This window comes from Staurois parvus, unplaced genomic scaffold (assembly GCF_062004578.1).
Source record: "Staurois parvus isolate SC_StPar_1 unplaced genomic scaffold, SC_StPar_1.0 ptg002308l, whole genome shotgun sequence".
Classification (NCBI taxonomy): Eukaryota; Metazoa; Chordata; class Amphibia; order Anura; family Ranidae; genus Staurois; species Staurois parvus.
In genome coordinates, this window is record NW_028320104.1 from 46,638 (window position 1) to 71,952 (window position 25,315).

Sequence of the window (25,315 nt, forward strand, 5' to 3'; positions counted from 1 at the left end):
TGTGAGCACGGCGTACGCCAGGTACACCTAGTACGCAGGCGCAGAGCCACCTCTAGTGCTTTTTACTTCCGAACTACACCTCCCAGAGTCCTCGGCGGGCGTTGGTTGTTGTCAAGCGGTGGTTATGGAGATTTGGGCTCCGGGGGGAGGTCCCGGTGTGAGCGGCCGGCCGGTGTGTACCGGGGAGAGATACCGGGGGATGGGCTGAGGAGCGAGACAACCCCCCAATATACCCGAAGACCCTCCCCTGCAGAGCCGGACAGAGAGGAGCACCGGGGGCAACACCAGAGGTGAGGGGCGAGGGGAGGGTCACTGACTGTACGGGGGGGAGGAGGGACTTGTATTATTATTTGTATGGTGGAATATGGAGATTCTTCCAGAATATTCTGTAATATTAGGTCCTCCCCCGGAGTAAGAGGGGATGTAGGCCCTCCCCGGAGTAAGAGGGGACGTAGGCCCTCCCCCGGAGTAAGAGGGGACGTAGGTCCTCCCCGGAGTGAGAAGGGGACGTAGGTCCTCCCCGGAGTGAGAGGGGGACGTGGGCCCTCCCCGGAGTGAGAGGGGGACGTGGGCCCTCCCCGGAGTGAGAGGGGGACGTGGGCCCTCCCCGGAGTGAGAGGGGGACGTGGGCCCTCCCCGGAGTGAGAGGGGGACGTGGGCCCTCCCCGGAGTGAGAGGGGGACGTGGGCCCTCCCCGGAGTGAGAGGGGGACGTGGGCCCTCCCCGGAGTGAGAGGGGGACGTGGGCCCTCCCCGGAGTGAGAGGGGGACGTGGGCCCTCCCCGGAGTAAGAGGGGACGTAGGTCCTCCCCGGAGTGAGAAGGGGACGTGGGTCCTCCTTGGAGTGAGAGGGGGACGTGGGTCCTCCCCGGAGTAAGAGGGGACGTGGGTCCTCCCCGGAGTAAGAAGGGGACGTGGGTCCTCCCCGGAGTAAGAAGGGGACGTGGGTCCTCCCCGGAGTAAGAAGGGGACGTGGGTCCTCCCCGGAGTAAGAAGGGGACGTGGGTCCTCCCCGGAGTAAGAAGGGGACGTGGGTCCTCCCCGGAGTAAGAAGGGGACGTGGGTCCTCCCCGGAGTAAGAGGGGACGTGGGTCCTCCCCGGAGTGAGAAGGGGACGTGGGTCCTCCCCGGAGTGAGAAGGGGACGTGGGTCCTCCCCGGAGTGAGAAGGGGACGTGGGTCCTCCCCGGAGTGAGAAGAGGAAGTGGGTCCTCCCCGGAGTGAGAAGGGGACGTGGGTCCTCCCCGGAGTGAGAGGGGGACGTGGGTCCTCCCCGGAGTGAGAGGGGGACGTGGGTCCTCCCCGGAGTGAGAGGGGGACGTGGGTCCTCCCCGGAGTGAGAGGGGGACGTGGGTCCTCCCCGGAGTGAGAGGGGGACGTGGGTCCTCCCCGGAGTGAGAGGGGGACGTGGGTCCTCCCCGGAGTGAGAGGGGGACGTGGGTCCTCCCCGGAGTGAGAGGGGGACGTGGGTCCTCCCCGGAGTGAGAGGGGGACGTGGGTCCTCCCCGGAGTGAGAGGGGGACGTGGGTCCTCCCCGGAGTGAGAGGGGGACGTGGGTCCTCCCCGGAGTGAGAGGGGGACGTGGGTCCTCCCCGGAGTGAGAGGGGGACGTGGGTCCTCCCCGGAGTAAGAAGGGGACGTAGGTCCTCCCCCCGGAGTAAGAGGGGGACGTAGGTCCCCCCCCGGAGTGAGAAGGGGACGTAGGTCCTCTCCCCGGAGTGAGAGGGGGGACGTAGGCCCTCCCCCGGAGTGAGAGGGCCCACGGAGTAAGAAGGGGACGTAGGTCCCCCCCCCCCGGAGTAAGAAGGGGACGTAGGTCCCCCCCCCGGAGTGCGAGGGGGGGACGTGGGCCCTCCCCCGGAGTGCGAGGGGGGGACGTGGGCCCTCCCCCGGAGTGCGAGGGGGGGGACGTGGGCCCTCCCCCGGAGTAGCCCCTGTTGATGTGACAAAAACACTCCAAATCTGTCAGATTGCGTGTCGTCTCCAGCGCACGGCCCTCTTCAGATCCCCCCACAGATCTTCCATCGGATTTTCCAGTTGGAACAACAAACTGAAATCTTTTGGGGGGGGGGGGTGTAAACATATAAAACTAAAGTAATATGGTTGCATAAGTGTGCACACCCTCCTAATGCTGGGGATGTCGCTGTGTTCAGAATGAACACCCGCCATAGTTTAACCCCTTGACGCCGATCTCACGCAAATATGTGGTCTCTCAGTATCTGGGCCTTGACGCCGAGCGGCCGCATATTTGCGTCACATGACCATAAAGCCCCGCCTCCCAGCTTCTGAAACTCTTAAAGGGTCAGGAGGCGCCGGCGCCAAGAGGTTATAGTGCCTCTGATTCACCCCAAATAAAGTTCAGCTGTTCTAGTCAGTCTTTCCGGACATTTTCTTAGTCGCATTCTACAGTAAAAGCCACGGTCCGCATACCAGTTCTGAAATGATTTATCTTTGTCTCATTTTTTTTACATCACAGAAACCTGACATTTTATCAGGGGTGTGTAGACTTTTTATATCCACTGTGCCAATTATTATAGCCAATGCGGTCAAACGAAACCCTCTGCTTTTACCACAAACTGTTCGGGCCACTTTGGGGGTTTTGCTGGCCGGTTGGTAAGTGAGCTGGGAAATCCTTCCTTTGGGATGTGCTGCAAAAGCCAGTTATAGGTTGGGGTGGTTGCCATTTTTTTTTCTTTGTACAGTTGGTCACAGTAACAGTAGACTGATGACAGTATTTCAGGAGAACCTCGGAACAACTGTGAAGCATGGTGGTGGAAATGTCCTGGTTTTGATGGTTTTGGACCCGGAACAGCTCAGTCACCTGTTCAGCTCTACAGTGTGATGAGATGAGAGCGTGAGGACGTCTGGAAACCGGAAATGACTCCGTCAGCATGAAGATGATCTGAAGTACACGCCCACCTCCACCGAGGAATGACTCCGGAAGAGGGATTGAGGGTTATGGACTGTCCTAGTTGACGCCACGAGTGGATCCCCATTGATGATAAATGATTTGTACAGGATGGAGAATAGAGGAGTGAGACTCCGCGGTGGGGAGGAGCTATGATGGGGAGGATATAAATGAAATGTAATTGTGAGTCGCTCTTCATTGCTGTGCTCCTCATGTCCATGAAGTGATCTCCGGCTTGTCCCCTCCGCAGGTCTCCAGGATGCCACATAAGATGGGATTTGTGGTGGTCGGCTCCTCGGGCCATGAGGACGGCTTCAGCGCCAAGGAGTTGATGGTTCACGCCCCCACAGTGAGCGGCTGGCGCTCCCCCAGGTACAGTATACAGATCCGTGTGTCCCCTATAATATGGAGCTGGGGGGGGGGGGTTAGGACTCCACTACTGAGATCCAGCAAACACGGCAGCTGCGCTTAAGTCACAAAGACTTCCTGAGCTTAGAACAGGGGACTCCGAGGGGCCACAGCGTGTGAATGATTCACAACAACAGCCCCCCCCATACAGCAGGACCTCCGTCAGAGTAATCACTCCCCCATTGATCAGGGTCTCATAGATGGGGGTGTCCATCGGAGTCCAGCCCCCCCTCCCCCCAAAGATTAGGGTCTCCAGCATATAGCCCCCTCCATAGATCAGGATCTCCACCAGAGTCTCCCCCCCCCACAGACAAGGATCTTCACCAGAGTCCAACCTCTCCCCCACCCAACCCACAGGTGAGGGTCTCCACCAGAGTCCCAACATCCTCCCCCCCCCCCCCCCACAGACAAGGGTCTCCACCAGAGTCCCCCCCCCCCCGCCCAAACAGACGAGGGTCTCCACCAGAGTCCCCCGCCCAAACAGACGAGGGTCTCCACCAGAGTCCCCCGTCCCCCCCCCCAGACGACGAGGGTCTCCACCAGAGTCCCCCCCCCCCCCCCCCCAGACGAGGGTCTTCACCAGAGTCCCAACATCCTCCCCCCCCAGACGACGAGGGTCTCCACCAGAGTCCGTCCCCCCCCCCCCCCCCCCAGACGAGGGTCTCCACCAGAGTCCCCCGCAGACATTTGACATAGACTTCTATTATATCTTGTGGGTGATGCACTTGGTGAAAGCTCAACAAACCCGCAGGATTTAATAGACGTCTACGGCTCAGTGCAGCTAACCTGCAGGAAAAGAGCGCTGCGCTGCACCCGCGGATCAGTGCGCCACCTAATAGTTAACCCTTTTATAGGTGCTGATCTGCCCATTGCACAGTGCAGTGTATGTGATGTGTAGTACATGGACCTTCTCCTCCAGCTTCTGCTGCCATCGTTCTCCAGGCCGACAGGAGAAGCTCTGCCTGGGACAGGAGCCGGCGCTACAGAGGAAGCATCAGCCTTTGTGGCTCCCGCTCCCTCGGCGGCCACCCGCTCCCTCCGCAGCAGCCACCTGCTCCCTCCTCTGTGGCCCCTCGCTCCCTCCTCTGTGGCCCCTCGCTCCCTCCTCTGTGGCCCCTCGCTCCCTCCTCTGTGGCCCCTCGCTCCCTCCTCTGTGGCCCCTCGCTCCCTCCTCTGTGGCCCCTCGCTCCCTCCTCTGTGGCCCCTCGCTCCCTCCTCTGTGGCCCCTCGCTCCCTCCTCTGTGGCCCCTCGCTCCCTCCTCTGAGGCCCCTCGCTTCCTCCTCTGCGGCCCCTCGCTCCCTCCTCCGCGGCCCCTCGCTCCCTCCTCCGCGGCCCCTCGCTCCCTCCTCCGCGGCCCCTTGCTCCCTCCTCCGCGGCCCCTCGCCCCCTCCGCAGCCACCCACTTCCTCCACTGCTGCAATGGGAACGCTGGGCGGGGAATGGGAACAGGGAACGCTGGGCGGGGAATGGGAACAGGGAACGCTGGGCGGGGAATGGGAACAGGGAACGCTGGGCGGGGAATGGGAACAGGGAACGCTGGGCGGGGAATGGGAACAGGGAACGCTGGGCGGGGAATGGGAACGCTGGGCGGGGAATGGGAACGCTGGGCGGGGAATGGGAACGCTGGGCGGGGAATGGGAACGCTGGGCGGGGAATGGGAACGCTGGGCGGGGAATGGGAACGCTGGGCGGGGAATGGGAACAGGGAACGCTGGCCGGGGAATGGGAACAGGGAGCGCTGGCCGGGGAATGGGAACAGGGAGCGCTGGCCGGGGAATGGGAACAGGGAGCGCTGGCCGGGGAATGGGAACAGGGAACCCTGGCCGGGGAATGGGAACAGGGAACGCTGAATGGGAACAGGGAACGCTGAATGGGAACAGGGAACGCTGAATGGGAACAGGGAACGCTGAATGGGAACAGGGAACGCTGAATGGGAACAGGGAACGCTGAATGGGAACAGGGAACGCTGAATGGGAACAGGGAACGCTGAATGGGAACAGGGAACGCTGAATGGGAACAGGGAACGCTGAATGGGAACAGGGAACGCTGAATGGGAACAGGGAACGCTGAATGGGAACAGGGAACGCTGAATGGGAACAGGGAACGCTGAATGGGAACAGGGAACGCTGGGCGGGGAATGGGACAACTGGATGGGGAATGGGAACAGAGAATGCTGGGCGGGGAATGGGAACAGGGAACGCTGGGCGGGGAATGGGAACAGGGAACGCTGGGCGGGGAATGGGAACAGGGAACGCTGGGCGGGGAATGGGAACAGGGAACGCTGGGCGGGGAATGGGAACAGGGAACGCTGGGCGGGGAATGGGAACAGGGAACGCTGGGCGGGGAATGGGAACAGGGAACGCTGGGCGGGGAATGGGAACAGGGAACCCTGGCCGGGGAATGGGAACAGGGAGCGCTGGCCGGGGAATGGGAACAGGGAGCGCTGGCCGGGGAATGGGAACAGGGAACCCTGGCCGGGGAATGGGAACAGGGAGCGCTGGCCGGGGAATGGGAACAGGGAACCCTGGCCGGGGAATGGGAACAGGGAACGCTGGATGGGGAATGGGAACAGGGAACCCTGGCCGGGGAATGGGAACAGGGAACGCTGGTAAATGGGATTTCACAGAGGTGTGTCTGGAATTCAGCTTTAAAATATCAGAGTAGAGAAGACCTGATGATGGTTGTTATAGGTAACCGCGTGCATTTCCTCCCCTCCCCCCATTCAGGTTCTGTCAGTACCCCCAAGAAATCGTGATACAAATGGTGGAGAGATGCCGAATCAGAAAACTGCAGCTCCTGGCTCATCAGTACCTGATCTCCTCCAAGATCGAGTTTTACATTTCGGAAAGTCTTCCTGAATACTTCACTCCATACCAGACCGAGCGATTCCGCAGACTGGGGTAGGCTGTCATTTTACTGTTTCACCACTAAGAGGCGCCATGTAGCTGAGTTTTTTTTTATTCTTCAAAAGGAGGCATTAAATGTAAACTAAAGTCCTCCGAGCAAAAGAGATCGTTCAGTTCTGCTCAGTGTCTGGGGAGCCGATATTCCCCCCCCAACTGCCCCCCTCCCCCAGCTTTGTGTCAGAGAATGCATCACTGCGCCCAGAAAATTGCTGCAATGACAAATGTTTCAGCGTTCTCATGTTTATTTCTTTGGTTTGTATCCGTGACACAAATAACTGGAGAAACAAAAAGCCAAATCTGACCCATTCCACACCAAACCCCAAAAATGGACAAAATTATTGGCACCTTCTCAAAATTGTAAGAAAATCGCATTCCCAGTTTGTGACGCTCCTATAATTTGTCATTAAACTCCCCCGTATCCATGACCAGGAGCTGACAACAGAAATCTCACCGACAACCGGGGACAATGGTGACAAATGGGCTGAGCTGTTAGTGTTACTAACCCCCCGGACCCCGCACTCACTATATCCGCTCTCCCCGGACCCCGCACTCACTATATCCGCTCTCCCCGGACCCCGCATTCGCTATATCCGCTCTCCCCGGACCCCGCATTCACTGTATCCGCTCTCCCCGGACCCCGCACTCACTATATCCGCTCTCCCCGGACCCCGCATTCGCTATATCCGCTCTCCCCGGACCCCGCATTCACTATATCCGCTCTCCCCGGACCCCGCATTCACTATATCCGCTCTCCCCGGACCCGGCATTCACTATATCCGCTCTCCCCGGACCCGGCATTCACTATATCCGCTCTCCCCGGACCCCGCATTCGCTATATCCGCTCTCCCCGGACCACGCACTCACTATATCCGCTCTCCCCGGACCCCGCATTCACTATATCCGCTCTCCCCGGACCCCGCATTCACTATATCCGCTCTCCCCGGACCCCGCATTCCCTATATCCGCTCTCCCCGGACCCCGCATTCCCTATATCCGCTCTCCCCGGACCCCGCATTCCCTATATCCGCTCTCCCCGGACCCCGCATTCCCTATATCCGCTCTCCCCGGACCCCGCATTCACTATATCCGCTCTCCCCGGACCCAGCATTCACTATATCCGCTCTCCCCGGACCCAGCATTCACTATATCCGCTCTCCCCTGTCCCCGCATTCACTATATCCCCTCTCCCCGGACCCCGCATTCACTATATCCGCTCTCCCAGGACCCCGCATTCACTATATCCGCTCTCCCCGGACCCCGCATTCACTATATCCGCTCTCCCCGGACCCCGCATTCACTATATCCGCTCTCCCAGGACCCCGCATTCACTGTATCCGCTCTCCCCGGACCCCGCATTCACTATATCCGCTCTCCCCGGACCCCGCATTGACTATATCCGCTCTCCCCGGACCCCGCATTGACTATATCCGCTCTCCCCGGACCCCGCATTGACTATATCCGCTCTCCCCGGACCCCGCATTCACTATATCCGCTCTCCCAGGACCCCGCATTCACTATATCCGCTCTCCCCGGACCCCGCATTCACTATATCCGCTCTCCCCGGACCCCGCATTCACTATATCCGCTCTCCCCGGACTCCGCATTCACTATATCCGCTCTCCCCGGACCCCGCATTCACTATATCCGCTCTCCCCGGACCCCGCATTCACTATATCCGCTCTCCCCGGACCCCGCATTCACTATTTCCGCTCTCCCCGGACCCCGCATTCACTATATCCGCTCTCCCCGGACCCCGCATTCACTATATCCGCTCTCCCCGGACCCCGCATTCACTATATCCGCTCTCCCCGGACCCCGCATTCACTATATCTAGTCTCCGCGGACCCCGCATTCACTATATCCGCTCTCCCCGGACCCCGCATTCACTATATCTAGTCTCCGCGGACCCCGCATTCACTATATCTAGTCTCCCCGGACCCCGCATTCACTATATCCGCTCTCCCCGGACCCCGCATTCACTATATCCGCTCTCCCCGGACCCCGCATCCACTATATCCGCTCTCCCCGGACCCCGCATTCACTATATCCGCTCTCCCCAGACCCCGCACTCACTATATCCGCTCTCCCCGGACCCCGCACTCACTATATCCGCTCTCCCCGGACCCCGCACTCACTATATCCGCTCTCCCCGGACCCCGCATTGACTATATCCGCTCTCCCCGGACCCCGCATTGACTATATCCGCTCTCCCCGGACCCCGCATTGACTATATCCGCTCTCCCCGGACCCCGCATTGACTATATCCGCTCTCCCCGGACCCCGCATTGACTATATCCGCTCTCCCCGGACCCCGCATTGACTATATCCGCTCTCCCCGGACCCCGCATTGACTATATCCGCTCTCCCCGGACCCCGCATTGACTATATCCGCTCTCCCCGGACCCCGCATTGACTATATCCGCTCTCCCCGGACCCCGCATTGACTATATCCGCTCTCCCCGGACCCCGCATTGACTATATCCGCTCTCCCCGGACCCCGCATTGACTATATCCGCTCTCCCCGGACCCCGCATTGACTATATCCGCTCTCCCCGGACCCCGCATTGACTATATCCGCTCTCCCCGGACCCCGCATTGACTATATCCGCTCTCCCCGGACCCCGCATTGACTATATCCGCTCTCCCCGGACCCCGCATTGACTATATCCGCTCTCCCCGGACCCCGCATTGACTATATCCGCTCTCCCCGGACCCCGCATTGACTATATCCGCTCTCCCCGGACCCCGCATTGACTATATCCGCTCTCCCCGGACCCCGCATTGACTATATCCGCTCTCCCCGGACCCCGCATTGACTATATCCGCTCTCCCCGGACCCCGCATTCACTATATCCGCTCTCCCCGGACCCCGCGTTCCCTGTATCTGCTCTTCAACAGTACACAGAACATGGAAATGCAATTATTTGAGGAAATATAAACTAAATACCTTTTCTCATCAGCAGTATATGGTAGTCTTGTGACTTCTGTCAGTGTCCAGCAGAGCACTGGTTAAAGCTTGTAGGAGGAGTTTTCATTCTCCCCTGATTGTCCTATGAGTCTGCATGGCCCCTGACCCTGTCTGGACAGTGCTGATTGGCCCTGTGCTGATCACATGTACCCTCCCAAGGAAAAAAAAAAACCTGTCTAGCAATACACACCATACTGAGCATGTACAAATGCCTACGGTTCAGTCTGTCTTATCAGGAGATGAGGGGGACCCTGGAAGAAGGGGAGGATCAGAGAAGACAGGATCAAATACAGTGTGGAGGATTAACCCCTTAGGTCCCACAGTGAGTATAACAAGCGTGCCTTACTGTATCTACAGACTGCATCACAATGGCGGCTCCTATGTCAGGATGAACAATGTTTACATCCGGGGACCTGCCTCGTTGAAATATCTTCTTGTTTCAGGTACGTGGCTCTTTCCGATAACGAGAAGACCGGCTACAAGGCCAGAGAGCTGAAGTCCGTCTATGTGGATGCGGTGGGGCAATACCTCAAAGTCATCTTCCATAAGAACTACGCCAACAGATATAATCTCTACAACCAGGTAACCCCGCCCCCCTAACACCCCCAACCCCCCCTCATCCCAAGTCTCTATCCACTCACAGTCTTCAGTTAATTTCCTACTTGCACTGCGATAATTTCAACAAAACCTAATCTGATCATCTGATTGGTCGCTGTGATCAGCACAGCTCATAGTGTGATATGATTGGGTGTCATGTGACCTGACAGTCGTCCTGTTGGAATATTCCTATAGGCTGTTAGCTCTAATACCATCCATATCCTTCTGCTTGTAATCACGCCTTCATTGTGAAACGCGTTGAGGGGGGGGCGGGGTAACATGAATGACTCAAGAGCTTTGGAGGAGAGAGATTCCAGTGTGCGGCTTCCATTGATCAATGCCATTCTCTTCTCTGTCTCCTCACAGGTCGCCCTCATCGCCATCAATGTTATCGGCGACCCGGCGGACTTTAATGAAGAAAACACGGTAAATGTTCTGATCATACATGTGATAATGTGGTGAATGATGATTGTGTGATGGGGTGTGGACAGTAGAGGTGCCCATAGACATTGCATTGTGGCTGGAAGACATGACTGTCTCCTCCTCCCTCCCTTCTCCTCCTCCCTCCCTTCTCCTCCTCCCTCCCTTCCTCCTCCCTCCTCCTCCCTTCCTCCTCCCTCCTCCTCCCTTCCTCCTCCCTCCTCCTCCTCCCTCCTCCTCCTCCCTTCCTCCTCCCTCCTCCTCCTCCCTTCCTCCTCCCTCCTCCTCCTCCCTTCCTTCTCCCTCCTCCTCCTCCCTTCCTTCTCCCTCCTCCTCCTCCCTTCCTCCTCCCTCCTCCTCCTCCCTTCCTCCTCCCTCCTCCTCCTCCCTTCCTCCTCCCTCCTCCCACCTCCTCCTCCCTTCCTTCTCCCTTCCTTCTTTCCCTTCCTCCTCTTCCTTCCTTCCTTCCTTCCTTCCTTCCTTCCTTCCTTCCCCCCTCCTCCTCCCCCTCCTCCTCCTCCTTACCCCTTCCTCCTCCTCCCTTGTCCCCCCTTCCTCCTCCTCCCTCGTCCCCCTTCCTCCCTCCTCGTCCCCCCTTCCTCCCTCCTCGTCCCCCCTTCCTCCCTCCTCGTCCCCCCTTCCTCCCTCCTCGTCCCCCCTTCCTCCCTCCTCGTCCCCCCTTCCTCCCTCCTCGTCCCCCCTTCCTCCCTCCTCGTCCCCCCTTCCTCCCTCCTCGTCCCCCCTTCCTCCCTCCTCGTCCCCCCTTCCTCCCTCCTCGTCCCCCCTTCCTCCCTCCTCGTCCCCCCTTTCTCCCTCCTCGTCCCCCCTTCCTCCCTCCTCGTCCCCCCTTCCTCCCTCCTCGTCCCCCCTTTTTCCTCCCTCCTCGTCCCCCCTTTTTCCTCCTCCCTCGTCCCCCCTCTTCCCAACTCCTCCCCCCTCTTCCCAACTCCTCCCCCCTCTTCCCAACTCCTCCCCCCTCTTCCCAACTCCTCCCCCCTCTTCCCAACTCCTCCTCCTCCCTCCTCCCCCTCCCTCCTCCTCCCCCCCCCCTCCCTCCTCCTCCTCCCCTCCCTCCCTCCTCCTCCTCCCCTCCTCCTCCTCCCCTCCTCCCTCTTCCCCTCCTCCCCTCCTCCCCTCCTCCTCCTCCCTCCTCCCCTCCTCCCCCCCCCTCCCTCCCTCCTCCTCCCCTCCCTCCCTCCTCCTCCCCCCCCTCCCTCCTCCTCCTCCCCCTCCCTCCTCCTCCTCCCCTCCTCCTCCTCCCCTCCTCCTCCTCCCTCCTCCTCCTCCCCTCCTCCTCCTCCCCTCCTCCTCCTCCCCTCCTCCTCCTCCCTCCTCCCCTCCTCCCCTCCTCCCCCCCTCCCTCCCTCCTCCTCCCCCCCCCTCCCTCCTCCCCCCCCCCTCCCTCCTCCTCCTCCCCCCTCCCTCCTCCCTCCTCCTCCCCTCCTCCCTCCTCCCCTCCTCCCTCCTCCTCCTCCCCTCCTCCTCCTTCTTCCTCCTTTTTTACAAACGTTTTTATTGAGAGACTACAAAAACACGAACAACTTGCTGAGGTATAACACACATCAAGAAAAAGTCACACCGGTAATGAGCAGCAATATAAAGCCCAGTCATGGCTGTCACTGTTTAACCACTTCCTGTTCATGTATATAAACGGGTGGAGGAGAGCAGTGCAGGGCGGGTTGCTGTTTATAAACGTCCTCCCACGTCTGTACTTGTGCGCGGTCCCTAGGAGGACACAGCGGAACACCGATCGCTGTACGGGACCTCTGTGTGAGGTCCCGATCATGTGATCACTGATTGGTCAGTTGGTCCGTACACACCCGGGCATTTTGTGATCGCGGCAGAATCGTTGAGATCGCAAGGCGCAGGTTCAGGTGCCATTATTTTCAATGGTGTCTGAAACGTGTTGTTGTTTTGCTGCGTTTGTCAAATCCCATCGCGTGAAGCTCGTCGCCCAAAAGTTGCTTTGCCCGCCGGCTCCTAACCTTCTTAGCCGGCTCCTGGATTCAAACCAGGTTTGTCAAGCCCCGCCCTATTGGATGTGTCCAGCTGATTGCCCCGGTTATCGCTGGGGTAAGGATTGCTCCGTTCTGTCTGCAAAGTGCAATCAGGACTCCGCAGAGGTGCAAACGATGTATTATGAGCCGGATGATGACCGCAACTCCGCAACATTTCATGTCTATTAACAGGTTCACGCTGTGAGATGCGTGGTTTTGGGGTTTTTTGTTTGTTGTTTGTTTGGTTTTTGTTTTTGGTTTTTGTTTTTGTTTTTTGGTTTTTGTTTGTTTTTGGTTTTTTTTTGCTTGGTTTTTGTTTGTTTTTGGTTTTTGTTTGTTTTTGGTTTTTTTGCTTGTTTTTTCTTTTTGGTTTTTTGTTTTTTTTTTTAGTTTTTGTTTTTGGTTTTTGTTTTTGTTTTTTTGTTTGTTTTTTGTTTTTTTGCTTGGTTTTTGTTTGTTTTTGGTTTTTGTTTGTTTTTTGTTTTTTTGTTTGGTTTTTGTTTTTGTTTTTTGGTTTATTTGTTTTTGTTTGTTTTTGGTTTTTTTTTGCTTGGTTTTTGTTTGTTTTTGGTTTTTGTTTGTTTTTGGTTTTTTTGCTTGTTTTTTCTTTTTGTTTTTTTTTTTTGTTTTTTTTTTTAGTTTTCGTTTACTATCTTTTCTTTGTTCTGATTCCCAGCCAACCCGGGAGAAGATTATTGACCATTACCTGGGGAGCAGCTTTGAAGACGGCAGCATTGATCCTGCGTTTACGGGGTAAGAGAGCCCAGCAGGGCCGAGGAATTCGGCTTCATAATAAAGGAAAGTTGAAGCGAGCTCCGGCCCGGCTTCCCTCTCAGATGGGAAGGATGTTGCGCTGACATTTGGGCATTCTGCAGCTGCTCTTTTTTTATAAGCGGGCCGCTTTACACGTATTGGGATCCTTTATTGTACAGCGCTGAGCAAATGTTGGCGCTATATAAATCCTGTATAATAATAATAATAATAATCATTTTGTTTTAGCGAAGACACGGAGCACAATACATTTTGGCCTAAATTTGACTAAATTTGATTTTTTTTTTATTTTATTGAATAGGTTTTACAGCAAAAAGTCAAAAATGTGTTTTTTTTTTTTTTTTTTTATTCTTTTTGTTTTTTTCAAAATTGTCGGTCTTTTTTGTTTTGTTTGTTTATCGCGCAAAAAATAAAAACCACATTGGCGAACAAATACCACCAAAAGAAAGCTCTATTTGTGGGAAAAATGACATACATTTCATTCGGGTGCAGCGTTGCATGACTGTGCAATTGTCAGTTAAAGTAACTCAGCGCCGTATCACAAAAAAGGGCCTGACCAGAAGGGGGGGATATCCTCCTGAGGGCGAGGGTTTAATCTAAGGCACGGGTGTCAAACTGGCGGCCCTGCAGCTGTTGCCAAACTACAAGTCCCATGAGGCATTGCAAGATCGACAGTTACAGGCATGACTCCCAAAGGCAGAGGCATGATGGGACTTGTAGTTGCGCAACAGCTGGAGGGCTGCCAGTTTGACACCCCTGGTCTACGGGTACCATGGTAACTGATCCCAGGGAAGTGGTGACATCTAGGGGTGGGAAGGAATCACTGCAGCTTTAAAGGATACGTTCACCTTAGGGAATATGTTACCCGTTGTTAGGGTGGAACCAGGGGCGGACTGACAACTCGTGGGGCCCCCGGGCAATAGGGGATCATGGGGCCCATGTGCCCTTGCCCAAACTCAAAAAAGCCTATGAAAAAGGTACCAGGGGCATCTCATGGGGCCCCCTACTGACCCAGGGCTCTCGGGCAGTGCTCAAGTTTCCAAATGGTCAGTCCGCCCCTGGGTGGAACCTATAACATGTTTCCAATGTTGTGCCCGCTGCCCCCCTCCCAGTGACAGTACTACAGGGAAAAGTTCTCCGTACTAACTGTCACTTTTTAAAAACAGCGCGGCTTTGCAGGGCTCCGCCCACAAGGCCGCGTCGTTCATTCACCACCTTAGTGGCTGTCGGCTTGTAGTTCTCAATGGACTGTCACGGCACTGTGGAGCTCCATGGTCGTTCATTGAGTCTTCCTGTCGGTATATCTCATACAGGACAGCAGATATACAGTACTGACAGGTCTGCAGGAGCCTTGTATGTCACCTCAGGTCTGCTGATTGCTGGTGCAATGCTGTACAGGCTCCTGCAGCCAAAATAACAAATGCACTTTTTTTTTGCAGATAAAAAGTGAACTTATCCATCAAATTGAAGGGTCTCATTGTCGGCACATGTGCATTTTTTTTTTCCAATGGGGCCATTTTTCTGCTTTAGGTCATTATCCAATAAACCAAAACAATTGTCACACCAGCCGATGTTTTATCAAAGTACAAACCTTTCATTCTACCTCAAAATCTATAAATCCCCAAAAAACATGTTTATAAACCGTTCCCCTAAATACAGAATCATGTGGCAGAATACAGGGCTGGAGAGGGAGACCTGATTTTATTCTGCTGCAGTTCATTAACTCACCTCAACCCTTCCCCCAGCCTTTGATTGGACAGTGAAAGGAGAAGCGGCAGACTGATGAGATTATTTCTCTGTCACTCTGCTCTTTCCTTCTATCAGCATGTCCCTATCGGGACTCTCTGACAACCTTGATTTCTTTTTCTTTTCCGGGGCAATGATTTGAAATGGTTTTTATGCACAGTGCCCAGCAATGAGCATTTTCAGAAGCAGAGGTAGCAGCCCCAGCACAGCGGCTAAGTGGTTAGCACTTCCGCCTGGCAGTACTCGGGTCGTTGGTTCGAATCCCAGCCACGGCACAACCTGCCTGGAGTTTGCATGTTCTCCCTGTGCCTGCGTGGGTTTCCTCCTGGTACTCTGGTTTCCTCCCACACTGTAAAGACATGCTGGTAGGATAATTGGCCCTAGTTTGTGTATGAATGTGAGTTATGGACTTTAGATTGTACGCTCCCCGGGGGCGGGGCCTGATGGGAATGTACAATATATATGTAAAGCGCTGTGTAAATTGACGGCTCTATAGAAGTACCTGAAATGAATAAATACTTATCCCGTGATAGTTTTTTTTTTTTTTTTTTTTAAGTGGCTTTAAACCTCTGAAATAAAAAATGAATATAGCATATCCTTCTATAGTTTGTACTTGCCTCAATCTAAAGCCCCCAGTGTGATTTATGTCTCCGGTCTCCTCCCTCTGCTCTCTGCATGAGTCACTTCTGACAGCCTATGCCACACGTGTCAGACACAAGGCCCACTGGCTGAGTCCAGCCCGCTGTCGCACCACTCTTGTAGCTGCGGCCACCCCCCTTCATCTCCGCCCCCTTCATCTCCGCCCCCTTCATCTCCGCCCCCATCTTGTCTCGGCAGCCGAGAGGAGGGCAGAAGTCCTCAGCCAGATCCTGAACTTCTCTATGCAGCAATGGAGACGCTGGTCTCTGTCCCCCCCCACCCACCCCCGTCCCCAGTCTCAGCAGCCAGCAGCAGAGAGGAGGGCAGAACAATAGACCCTCCTCAGGAATAACAAACCCCAGCCAGCAACATTGGATGTTCCAGCAGCCCGGAACAATAGATCCCTGCCTCCAACAGTAGATTTCTCCCAGCAACAATTGGCCCCAAGCCACATAAGACTCTCCTTTTCAACCACTGACCCATCCCCTAGCTATAGACACCTCCAGCGACAATAGATACCCCAGCAGCCAGTATCAATAGGCCCTCCAGCAACAATAGATCCCCCAGCAGCCAGCATCAATAGACCCTTCAGCGACAATAGATCCCCCAGCAGCCAGCATCAATAGACCCTCCAGCGACAATAGAACCCCCAGCAGCCGACATCAATAGACCCTCCAGCACACCCCAGCAGCCAGCATCAATAGACCCTACAGCACACCCCAGCAGCCGGCATCAATAGACCCTCCAGTACACCCCAGCAGCCGGCATCAATAGACCCTCCAGTACACCCCAGCAGCCGGCATCAATAGACCCTCCAGTACACCCCAGCAGCCGGCATCAATAGACCCTCCAGTACACCCCAGCAGCCGGCATCAATAGACCCTCCAGTACACCCCAGCAGCCGGCATCAATAGACCCTCCAGTACACCCCAGCAGCCAGCATCAATAGACCCTCCAGCACACCCCAGCATCAATAGACCCTCCAGCACACCCCAGCATCAATAGACCCTCCAGCACACCCCAGCAGCCGGCATCAACAGACCCTCCAGCACACCCCAGCAGCCGGCATCAACAGACCCTCCAGCACACCCCAGCAGCCAGCATCAACAGACCCTCCAGTACACCCCAGCATCCAGCATCAACAGACCCTCCAGCACACCCCAGCAGCCAGCATCAACAGACCCTCCAGCACACCCCAGCAGCCAGCATCAACAGACCCTCCAGCACACCCCAGCAGCCGGCATCAATAGACCCTCCAGCACACTCCAGCAGCCAGCATCAATAGACCCTCCAGCAGCCAGCATCAATAGACCCTCCAGCACACCCCAGCATCAATAGACCCTCCAGCACACCCCAGCATCAACAGACCCTCCAGCACACCCCAGCATCAATAGACCCTCCAGCACACCCCAGCAGCCGGCATCAACAGACCCTCCAGCACACCCCAGCAGCCAGCATCAATAGACCCTCCAGCGACAATAGAACCCCCAGCAGCCGGCATCAATAGACCCTCCAGCACACCCCAGCAGCCGGCATCAATAGACCCTCCAGCACACCCCAGCAGCCGGCATCAATAGACCCTCCAGCACACCCCAGCAGCCGGCATCAATAGACCCTCCAGCACACCCCAGAAGCCGGCATTAATATACCCTCCAGCAGCCGGCATCAATAGACCCTCCAGCAGCCGGCATCAATAGACCCTCCAGCAGCCGGCATCAATAGACCCTCCAGCAGCCGGCATCAACAGACCCTCCAGCACACCCCAGCATCAACAGACCCTCCAGCACACCCCAGCATCAACAGACCCTCCAGCACACCCCAGCATCAACAGACCCTCCAGCACACCCCAGCAGCCAGCATCAATAGACCCTCCAGCACACCCCAGCACCCCTCGCCATTACATATATTCAGCCCGGGTTCACGCTGATACGGTGAAGCCACACTGCATGTGATTCATACAGGAACGATATCTATGCGGTGCGATTTGAGCCACACATTTGTTTGGACCCTTTGTTTCCCAGCACCTGATTTGCATCATATGGGAGTGCACCCACCCCCCCCCCCCCCATGCGATGTGAATTCTGGTAATCGCACTGCGTTTTGCGGTCTGTTTCGGGGTGTCGTTTAACATTGACACCCGTACCAGCTTGTACAGACGCCGTGCGATGCAGGAAACGCATAGGGATCGCTGCGTGTCCCGCACCACATCAGTGTGAACCCGGGCTTAATGCTGGGGGTGCCGGAGCCGCGTGTCCCACATCACATCAGTGTGAACCCGGGCTTAATGCTGGGGGTGCCGGAGCCGCGTGTCCCACATCACATCAGTGTGAACCCGGGCTTAATGCTGGGGGTGCCGGAGCCGCGTTCCCCCTACAAAGTAAAAAAACCTACAAAAACCCCCCAAAACATTGCTGTTTCATATCCGGTTAGGATATAATTTAATTAGAATATGAAATGATTCTGTACAACAATTGGATTACATTTCCTTCACCCTCTTCTCCTATTGGACAATGTGCCCACCAATCACAGAATGTGGTGGGAGAAACGAATTTTACAGGAAAAGTTCCAGATTTGACCCCCGGTTCACATCTGTGCAGGTGGTGCCGCTGTTTATCCACAAGAAAATCCGTGCAGCCGCACCACCCGCACAGAGGAATGCAGTCCCGTGGGGGGTGGCATTAGTTCTAATGGCACGCCCCCCCGCACTGGGAAACACAACCGTACTGGGAACCTCAGCTGTGTTCTCCAAAGAAGTGGCGGGACTTCATTCCCTGCGTGTCACGGCACGGGAGTTCATTCGTTCCCGTGAAAAACGTGGCACGCGCGGCCACATAGATGTAAACGGGGGGGGGGGGGGGGGGGTGAATGAACATTCAGCTTCTCCTATTTCTGACATTATTTATGTCGGGGAACGTCTGGTTCTGTATTTTCCATCACACATTCAGGTTAGATTGTCCACTTTTTATGACCGATCCACGCCTGCCATCGGCGACCGATCCACGCCTGCCATCGGCGACCGATCCACGCCTGCCATCGGCGACCGATCCACGTCTGACTTCCGTGTCCTTTTTGATGGTTTGCAGGAAGCTGGATGCGATTTCTCCCTTGGATGACCTGGCCTTCGACATGTACCAAGATCCAGAAGTGGCCCAAATAATCCGCAAGCTGGATGAGAAGAAGCACGAGGCCGTCCGCCACGAACGCTACGACTACGCCAAGAAGCTGAAACAAGCGATTGCTGACCTGCAGAAGGTAACGATCGGCTCTGACAATCTGGTCGTGGTCCGGATTGTATTCCACGTCAGTGGGGTTATCTCGGAGCTAGAATTAACCGTTTCTGCTCCGCCTATATCAGAACTACAGGGCGGCACGGTGCGCCCAATCACGTGTGTGTGTGTGTGTGTATATATACAGTGGGGATGGAAAGTTTGGGCCCCCCAGCTAAAAATTTGTATTAATGTGCATAAAGAAGCCAAGGAAAGATGGAAAAATCTCCAAAAGGCATCAAATTACAGATTAGACATTCTTATAATATGTCAACAAAAGTTAGATTTTATTTCCATCATTTACACTTTCCAAATAACAGAAAACAAAAAAATGGCGTCTGCAAAAGTTTGGGCCCCCTGCAGAGTTAATATCTTGTACTGCCCCCTTTGGCAAGTATCACAGCTTGTAAACGCTTTTTGTAGCCAGCCAAGAGTCTTTCAATTCTTGTTTGAGGTATCTTTGCCCATTCTTCCTTACAAAAGTCTTCCAGTTCTTTGAGATTTCTGGGCTGTCTGTCACGCACGGCTCTTTTAAGGTCTATCCATAGATTTTCAATGATGTTGAGGTCAGGAGATTGTGAAGGCCATGGCAAGACCTTCAGTTTACGCCTCTTGATGTAATCCCCCGTGGATTTCGTGGTGTGTTTAGGATCATTATCCATTTGTAGAAGCCATCCTCTCTTTAACTTCAGCTTTTTCACAGATGGCATCAAGTTACCATCCAAAATTTGCTGAAATTTTATTGAATCCATTTTTCCTTCTACTCGTGAGATGTTCCCTGTGCCACTGGCTGCAACACAACCCCAAAGCATGATTGACCCAACCCCATGCTTCACAGTTGGACAGAGGTTCTTTTCATTCAATTCTGTGCCCCTTCTTCTCCAAACGTACCTTTGCTCATTCCGGCCAAAAAGTTCAATTTTAACCTCATCGGTCCACAGAACTTGTTTCCAAAATGCATCAGGCTTGTCTATATGTTCATTTGCAAAGTTCAAACGATGATTATTGTGGTGAGGATGTAGAAGAGGTTTTCTTCTGATGACTCTTCCATGAAGACCATATTTGTACAAGTATCTCTTTATAGTGGAATAGTGACCACAACTCCAGTGTCTGCCAGATCTTTCTGGAGGGATCGTGCCGTCAAACGTGGGTTTTGAATTGTTTTTCTTACAATCCTGCGAGCTGTTCTGTCTGATATTTTTCTTGGTCTTCCAGATCTTGCTTTAACTTCCACTGTTCCTGATGACTGCCATTTCTTAATGACATTCCGAACAGAGGATATTGACATCTGAAAACGCTTTGCTATCTTCTTATAGCCTTTGTGAGCGTCAACTATTTTCAGTTTCAGTTTTCTAGACAACTGCTTAGAAGAACCCATGGTGCTGATTGTTGGGGCAAGGTCAGATGAGTCGGGGCATTTAAAACCTTTGAGATTGACATCACCTGGTCTTCCCAGACGATGATTGAGAACAATCCATGACATTGGCAGGTCTCAGCTTTGCAAAGGGGACAGTGCATGCTATAAATTCTGCAGGGGGCCCAAACTTTTGCAGACGCCATTTTTTTGTTTTCTGTTATTTTTAAAGTGTAAATGATGGAAATAAAATCTAACTTTTGTTGACATATTATAAGAATGTCTAATCTGTAATTTGATGCCTTTTGGAGATTTTTCCATCTTTCCTCGGCTTCTTTATGCACATTAATACAAATTTTTAGCTGGGGTGCCCAAACTTTCCATCCCCACTGTGTGTGTATATATATGTGTGTGCGTGATTTTGCAGTTCCGGTTAGGGGTGCCGCCATTCGCAGCCTCGGCTGTCAATCACCCGGTCCTGGCCGGTGGTTCCCCACAGGCACCCGGCTATCTCCGAGGATCACCGATGGGGGACAGACCTGGATGTATATCGATCTCTCCCTGTCAGCTCCTTCGCATTGCTCTATCGATAAATCCTCTTATTTCTCTCGTCTGCAGGTGGGGGAGCGGCTCGGCCGCTATGAAGTAGAGAAGCGATGTGCCGTGGAGAAGGAAGACTATGACTTGGCCAAGCAGAAGAAGCAGCAGATGGAAGAGTATCGACAAAAAGTCTATCAACAGTTGGAGCTCCACGATCTCCTGGACATCGCTCTGGTATGTGTCGGCATAGAAAGGCGGATACTTCCTGTTGGTGTAGTGAATGCGGGGTCCGGGGAGAGCGGATATAGTGAATGCGGGGTCCGGGGAGAGCGGATATAGTGAATGCGGGGTCCGGGGACAGCGGATATAGTGAATGCGGGGTCCGGGGAGAGCGGATATAATGAATGCGGGGTCCGGGGAGAGCGGATACAGTGAATGCGGGGTCCGGGGAGAGCGGATACAGTGAATGCGGGGTCCGGGGAGAGCGGATACAGTGAATGTGGGGTCCGGGGAGAGCGGATATAATGAATGCGGGGTCCGGGGAGAGCGGATACAGTGAATGCGGGGTCCGGGGAGAGCGGATACAGTGAATGTGGGGTCCGGGGAGAGCGGATATAGTGAATGCGGGGTCCGGGGAGAGCGGATATAGTGAATGCGGGGTCCGGGGAGAGCGGATATAGTGAATGCGGGGTCCGGGGAGAGCGGGTATAGTGAATGCGGGGTCCGGGGAGAGCGGGTATAGTGGATGCGGGGTCCGGGGAGAGCGGGTATAGTGAATGCGGGGTCCGGGGAGAGCGGATATAGTGAATGCGGGGTCCGGGGAGAGCGGATATAGTGAATGCGGGGTCCGGGGAGAGCGGATATAGTGAATGCGGGGTCCGGGGAGAGCGGGTATAGTGAATGCGGGGTCCGGGGAGAGCGGGTATAGTGAATGCGGGGTCCGGGGAGAGCGGATATAGTGAATGCGGGGTCCGGGGAGAGCGGGTATAGTGAATGCGGGGTCCGGGGAGAGCGGATATAGTGAATGCGGGGTCCGGGGAGAGCGGGTATAGTGAATGCGGGGTCCGGGGAGAGCGGATATAGTGAATGCGGGGTCCGGGGAGAGCGGATATAGTGAATGCGGGGTCCGGGGAGAGCGGATACAGTGAATGCGGGGTCCGGGGAGAGCGGGTATAGTGCACTCTTCGTTACTCCTGACCTCTGCATTACCACTGGATTCTGTGTTACAATAGAAGTATGGGAAACATCATCTTTTTTTTTTTTAAACACTTCCCCCCCCTTCCAGTCCGGACGCCTTCACCCCCCCCCCCTTTCCGGTCCGGACGCCTTCACCCCCCCCCCCTTTCCGGTCCGGACGCCTTCACCCCCCCCCCCTTCCGGTCCGGACGCCTTCACCCCCCCCCCCCCTTCCAGTCCAAACACTTTCCCCCCCCTTCCAGTCCGGACACTTTCCCCCCCCTTCCAGTCCGGACACTTTCCCCCCCCTTCCAGTCCGGACACTTTCCCCCCCCCTTCCAGTCCGGACACTTTCCCCCCCCCTTCCAGTCCGGACACTTTCCCCCCCCCTTCCAGTCCGGACACTTTCCCCCCCCTTCCAGTCCGGACACTTTCCCCCCCCCTTCCAGTCCGGACACTTTCCCCCCCCCTTCCAGTCCGGACACTTTCCCCCCCCCTTCCAGTCCGGACACTTTCCCCCCCCCTTCCAGTCCGGACACTTTCCCCCCCCCTTCCAGTCCGGACACTTTTCCCCCCCCCTTCCAGTCCGGACACTTTCCCCCCCCCCTTCCAGTCCGGACACTTTCCCCCCCCCCTTCCAGTCCGGACACTTTCCCCCCCCCCTTCCAGTCCGGACACTTTCCCCCCCCCCCTTCCAGTTCGGACACTTTCCCCCCCCCCCTTCCAGTCCGGACACTTTCCCCCCCCCTTCCAGTCCGGACACTTTCCCCCCCCCTTCCAGTCCGGACACTTTCCCCCCCCCTTCCAGTCCGGACACTTTCCCCCCCCCCCTTCCAGTCCGGACACTTTCCCCCCCCCCCTTCCAGTCCGGACACTTTCCCCCCCCCCTTCCAGTCCGGACACTTTCCCCCCCCCCTTCCAGTCCGGACACTTTCCCCCCCCCCTTCCAGTCCGGACACTTTCCCCCCCCCCTTCCAGTCCGGACACTTTCCCCCCCCCCTTCCAGTCCGGACACTTTCCCCCCCCTTCCAGTCCGGACACTTTCCCCCCCCCTTCCAGTCCGGACACTTTCCCCCCCCCCTTCCAGTCCGGACACTTTCCCCCCCCCTTCCAGTCCGGACACTTTCCCCCCCCCTTCCAGTCCGGACACTTTCCCCCCCCCTTCCAGTCCGGACACTTTCCCCCCCCCTTCCAGTCCGGACACTTTCCCCCCCCCTTCCAGTCCGGACACTTTCCCCCCCCCCTTCCAGTCCGGACACTTTCCCCCCCCCCTTCCAGTCCGGACACTTTCCCCCCCTCCTTCCAGTCCGGACACTTTCCCCCCCCCCTTCCAGTCCGGACACTTTCCCCCCCCCTTCCAGTCCGGACACTTTCCCCCCCCCCTTCCAGTCCGGACACTTTCCCCCCCCCCTTCCAGTCCGGACACTTTCCCCCCCCCCCCCTTCCAGTCCGGACACTTCCCCCCCCCCCCCCTTCCAGTCCGGACACTTTCCCCCCCCCCACCCCCTTCCAGTCCGGACACTTTCCCCCCCCCCCCCTTCCAGTCCGGACACTTTCCCCCCCCCCCCCCCCTTCCAGTCCGGACACTTTCCCCCCCCCCCCCCCTTCCAGTCCGGACACTTTCCCCCCCCCCCCCCTTCCAGTCCGGACACTTCCCCCCCCCCCCTTCCAGTCCGGACACTTTCCCCCCCCCCCCCCCCTTCCAGTCCGGACACTTCCCCCCCCCCCCCCCCCTTCCAGTACGGACGCTTCCCCCCCCCCCTTCCAGTCCGGACACTTTCACCCCTTCCTGCCCCCAGGCCAATTTTCAGCTTTCAGCGCTGTCACACTGTGACAATTGCACGGTCATGCAACACTGTACCCATATGAATTTTTTTTAGCATTTTCTTGACAGATAAAACTTTATTTAGGTGGTATTTATTCACTGCTGGGATTTTTATTTTTTTGCTATATAAATGAAAAAGTCCACACATTTTAAAAAAAGTGGTGTTTTTTTTTTTTGCAAATAAATAACCTTTCTTCATAAATCTTGGGCACAATGTATTCAGCTATCTTTATTTTTATTCCTGCAGCCATTGAGAAATACTGTGTGAGCTGTGATTGGTCACAGCTTGTCACAAGGTACAAGGCTGTTGTGAATGTCCCTGTACCATGTGATCTCTGTGACCCCTGCACTGTGCTTAATACTACTGACCCCTGCACTCTGTGTTACATAATGCTGACCCCTACACTCTGTGTTACATAATACTGACCCCTGCACTCTGTGTTACATAATACTGACCCCTGCACTCTGTGTTACATAATACTGACCCCTGCACTCTGTGTTACATAATACTGACCCCTGCACTCTGTGTTACATAATGCTGACCCCTGCACTCTGTGGTACATAATACTGACTCCTGCACTCTGTGTTACATAATGCTGACCCCTGCAGTCTGTGTTACATAATGCTGACCCCTGCACTCTGTGTTACATAATACTGACCCCTGCACTCTGTGTTACATAATGCTGACCCCTGCACTCTGTGTTACATAATGCTGACCCCTGCAGTCTGTGGTACATAATGCTGACCCCTGCACTCTGTGTTACATAATGCTGACCCCTGCACTCTGTTACATAATACTGACCCTGCACTCTTTTACATAATGCTGACTCCTGCACTCTGTGTTACATAATACTGACCCCTGCACTCTGTGTTACATAATGCTGACCCCTGCACTCTGTGTTACATAATGCTGACCCCTGCACTCTGTGTTACATAATACTGACCCCTGCACTCTGTGTTACATAATACTGACCCCTGCACTCTGTGTTACATAATACTGACCCCTGCACTCTGTTACATAATGCTGACTCCTACACTCTGTGTTACATAATACTGACCCCTGCACTCTGTGTTACATAATGCTGACCCCTACACTCTGTGTTACATAATACTGACTCCTGCACTCTGTTACATAATGCTGACTCCTGTACTCTGTTACATAATGCTGACCCCTACACTCTGTGTTACATAATGCTGACCCCTGCACTCTTTTACATAATGCTGACTCCTGCACTCTGTGTTACATAATACTGACCCCTGCACTCTGTGTTACATAGTACTGACCCCTGCACTCTGTGTTACATAATGCTGACCCCTGCACTCTGTGTTACATAATACTGACCCCTGCACTCTGTGTTACATAATACTGACCCCTGCACTCTGTGTTACATAATACTGACCCCTGCACTCTGTGTTACATAATGCTGACCCCTGCACTCTGTGTTACATAATACTGACCCCTGCACTCTGTGTTACATAATACTGACCCCTGCACTCTGTGTTACATAATACTGACCCTGCACTCTGTGTTACATAATACTGACCCCTGCAGTCTGTGGTACATAATGCTGACCCCTGAATTCTGCTTTATGTGTTAAGTGCTTTTGCACTCTGTGTCGCTTACTCCTGACCCTCTGTACTCTGAATTACTCCTGACCCTCTGTACTCTGAATTACTACTGGCCCCTGTGTTACTACTGACCTCTGTACTCTGCGTTTCATACCTCTGAATTCTGTGTAATTGCTGACCTCTGAACTCTTCATTACTTATTACCGAGCTCTACTTTATTTACTACT

General features: G+C 55.2%; 1 protein-coding gene across 1 annotated transcript; it reads left to right on the forward strand.

Moving 5' to 3' along the window:
* Positions 1-4: 4 nt before the first annotated feature.
* Positions 5-20,752, forward strand: LOC149431274 (centrosomal protein of 104 kDa-like; the record flags this gene model as incomplete). The annotated part of the gene is made up of 8 exons (XM_089665728.1): positions 5-290; positions 3,157-3,278; positions 6,041-6,214; positions 9,632-9,770; positions 10,152-10,211; positions 12,879-12,955; positions 18,442-18,610; positions 20,597-20,752. Coding segments are annotated over exons 2-8 (888 nt in total), but the record flags the coding sequence as incomplete, so codon positions are not given.
* Between the last annotated feature and the right edge of the window lie 4,563 nt (positions 20,753-25,315).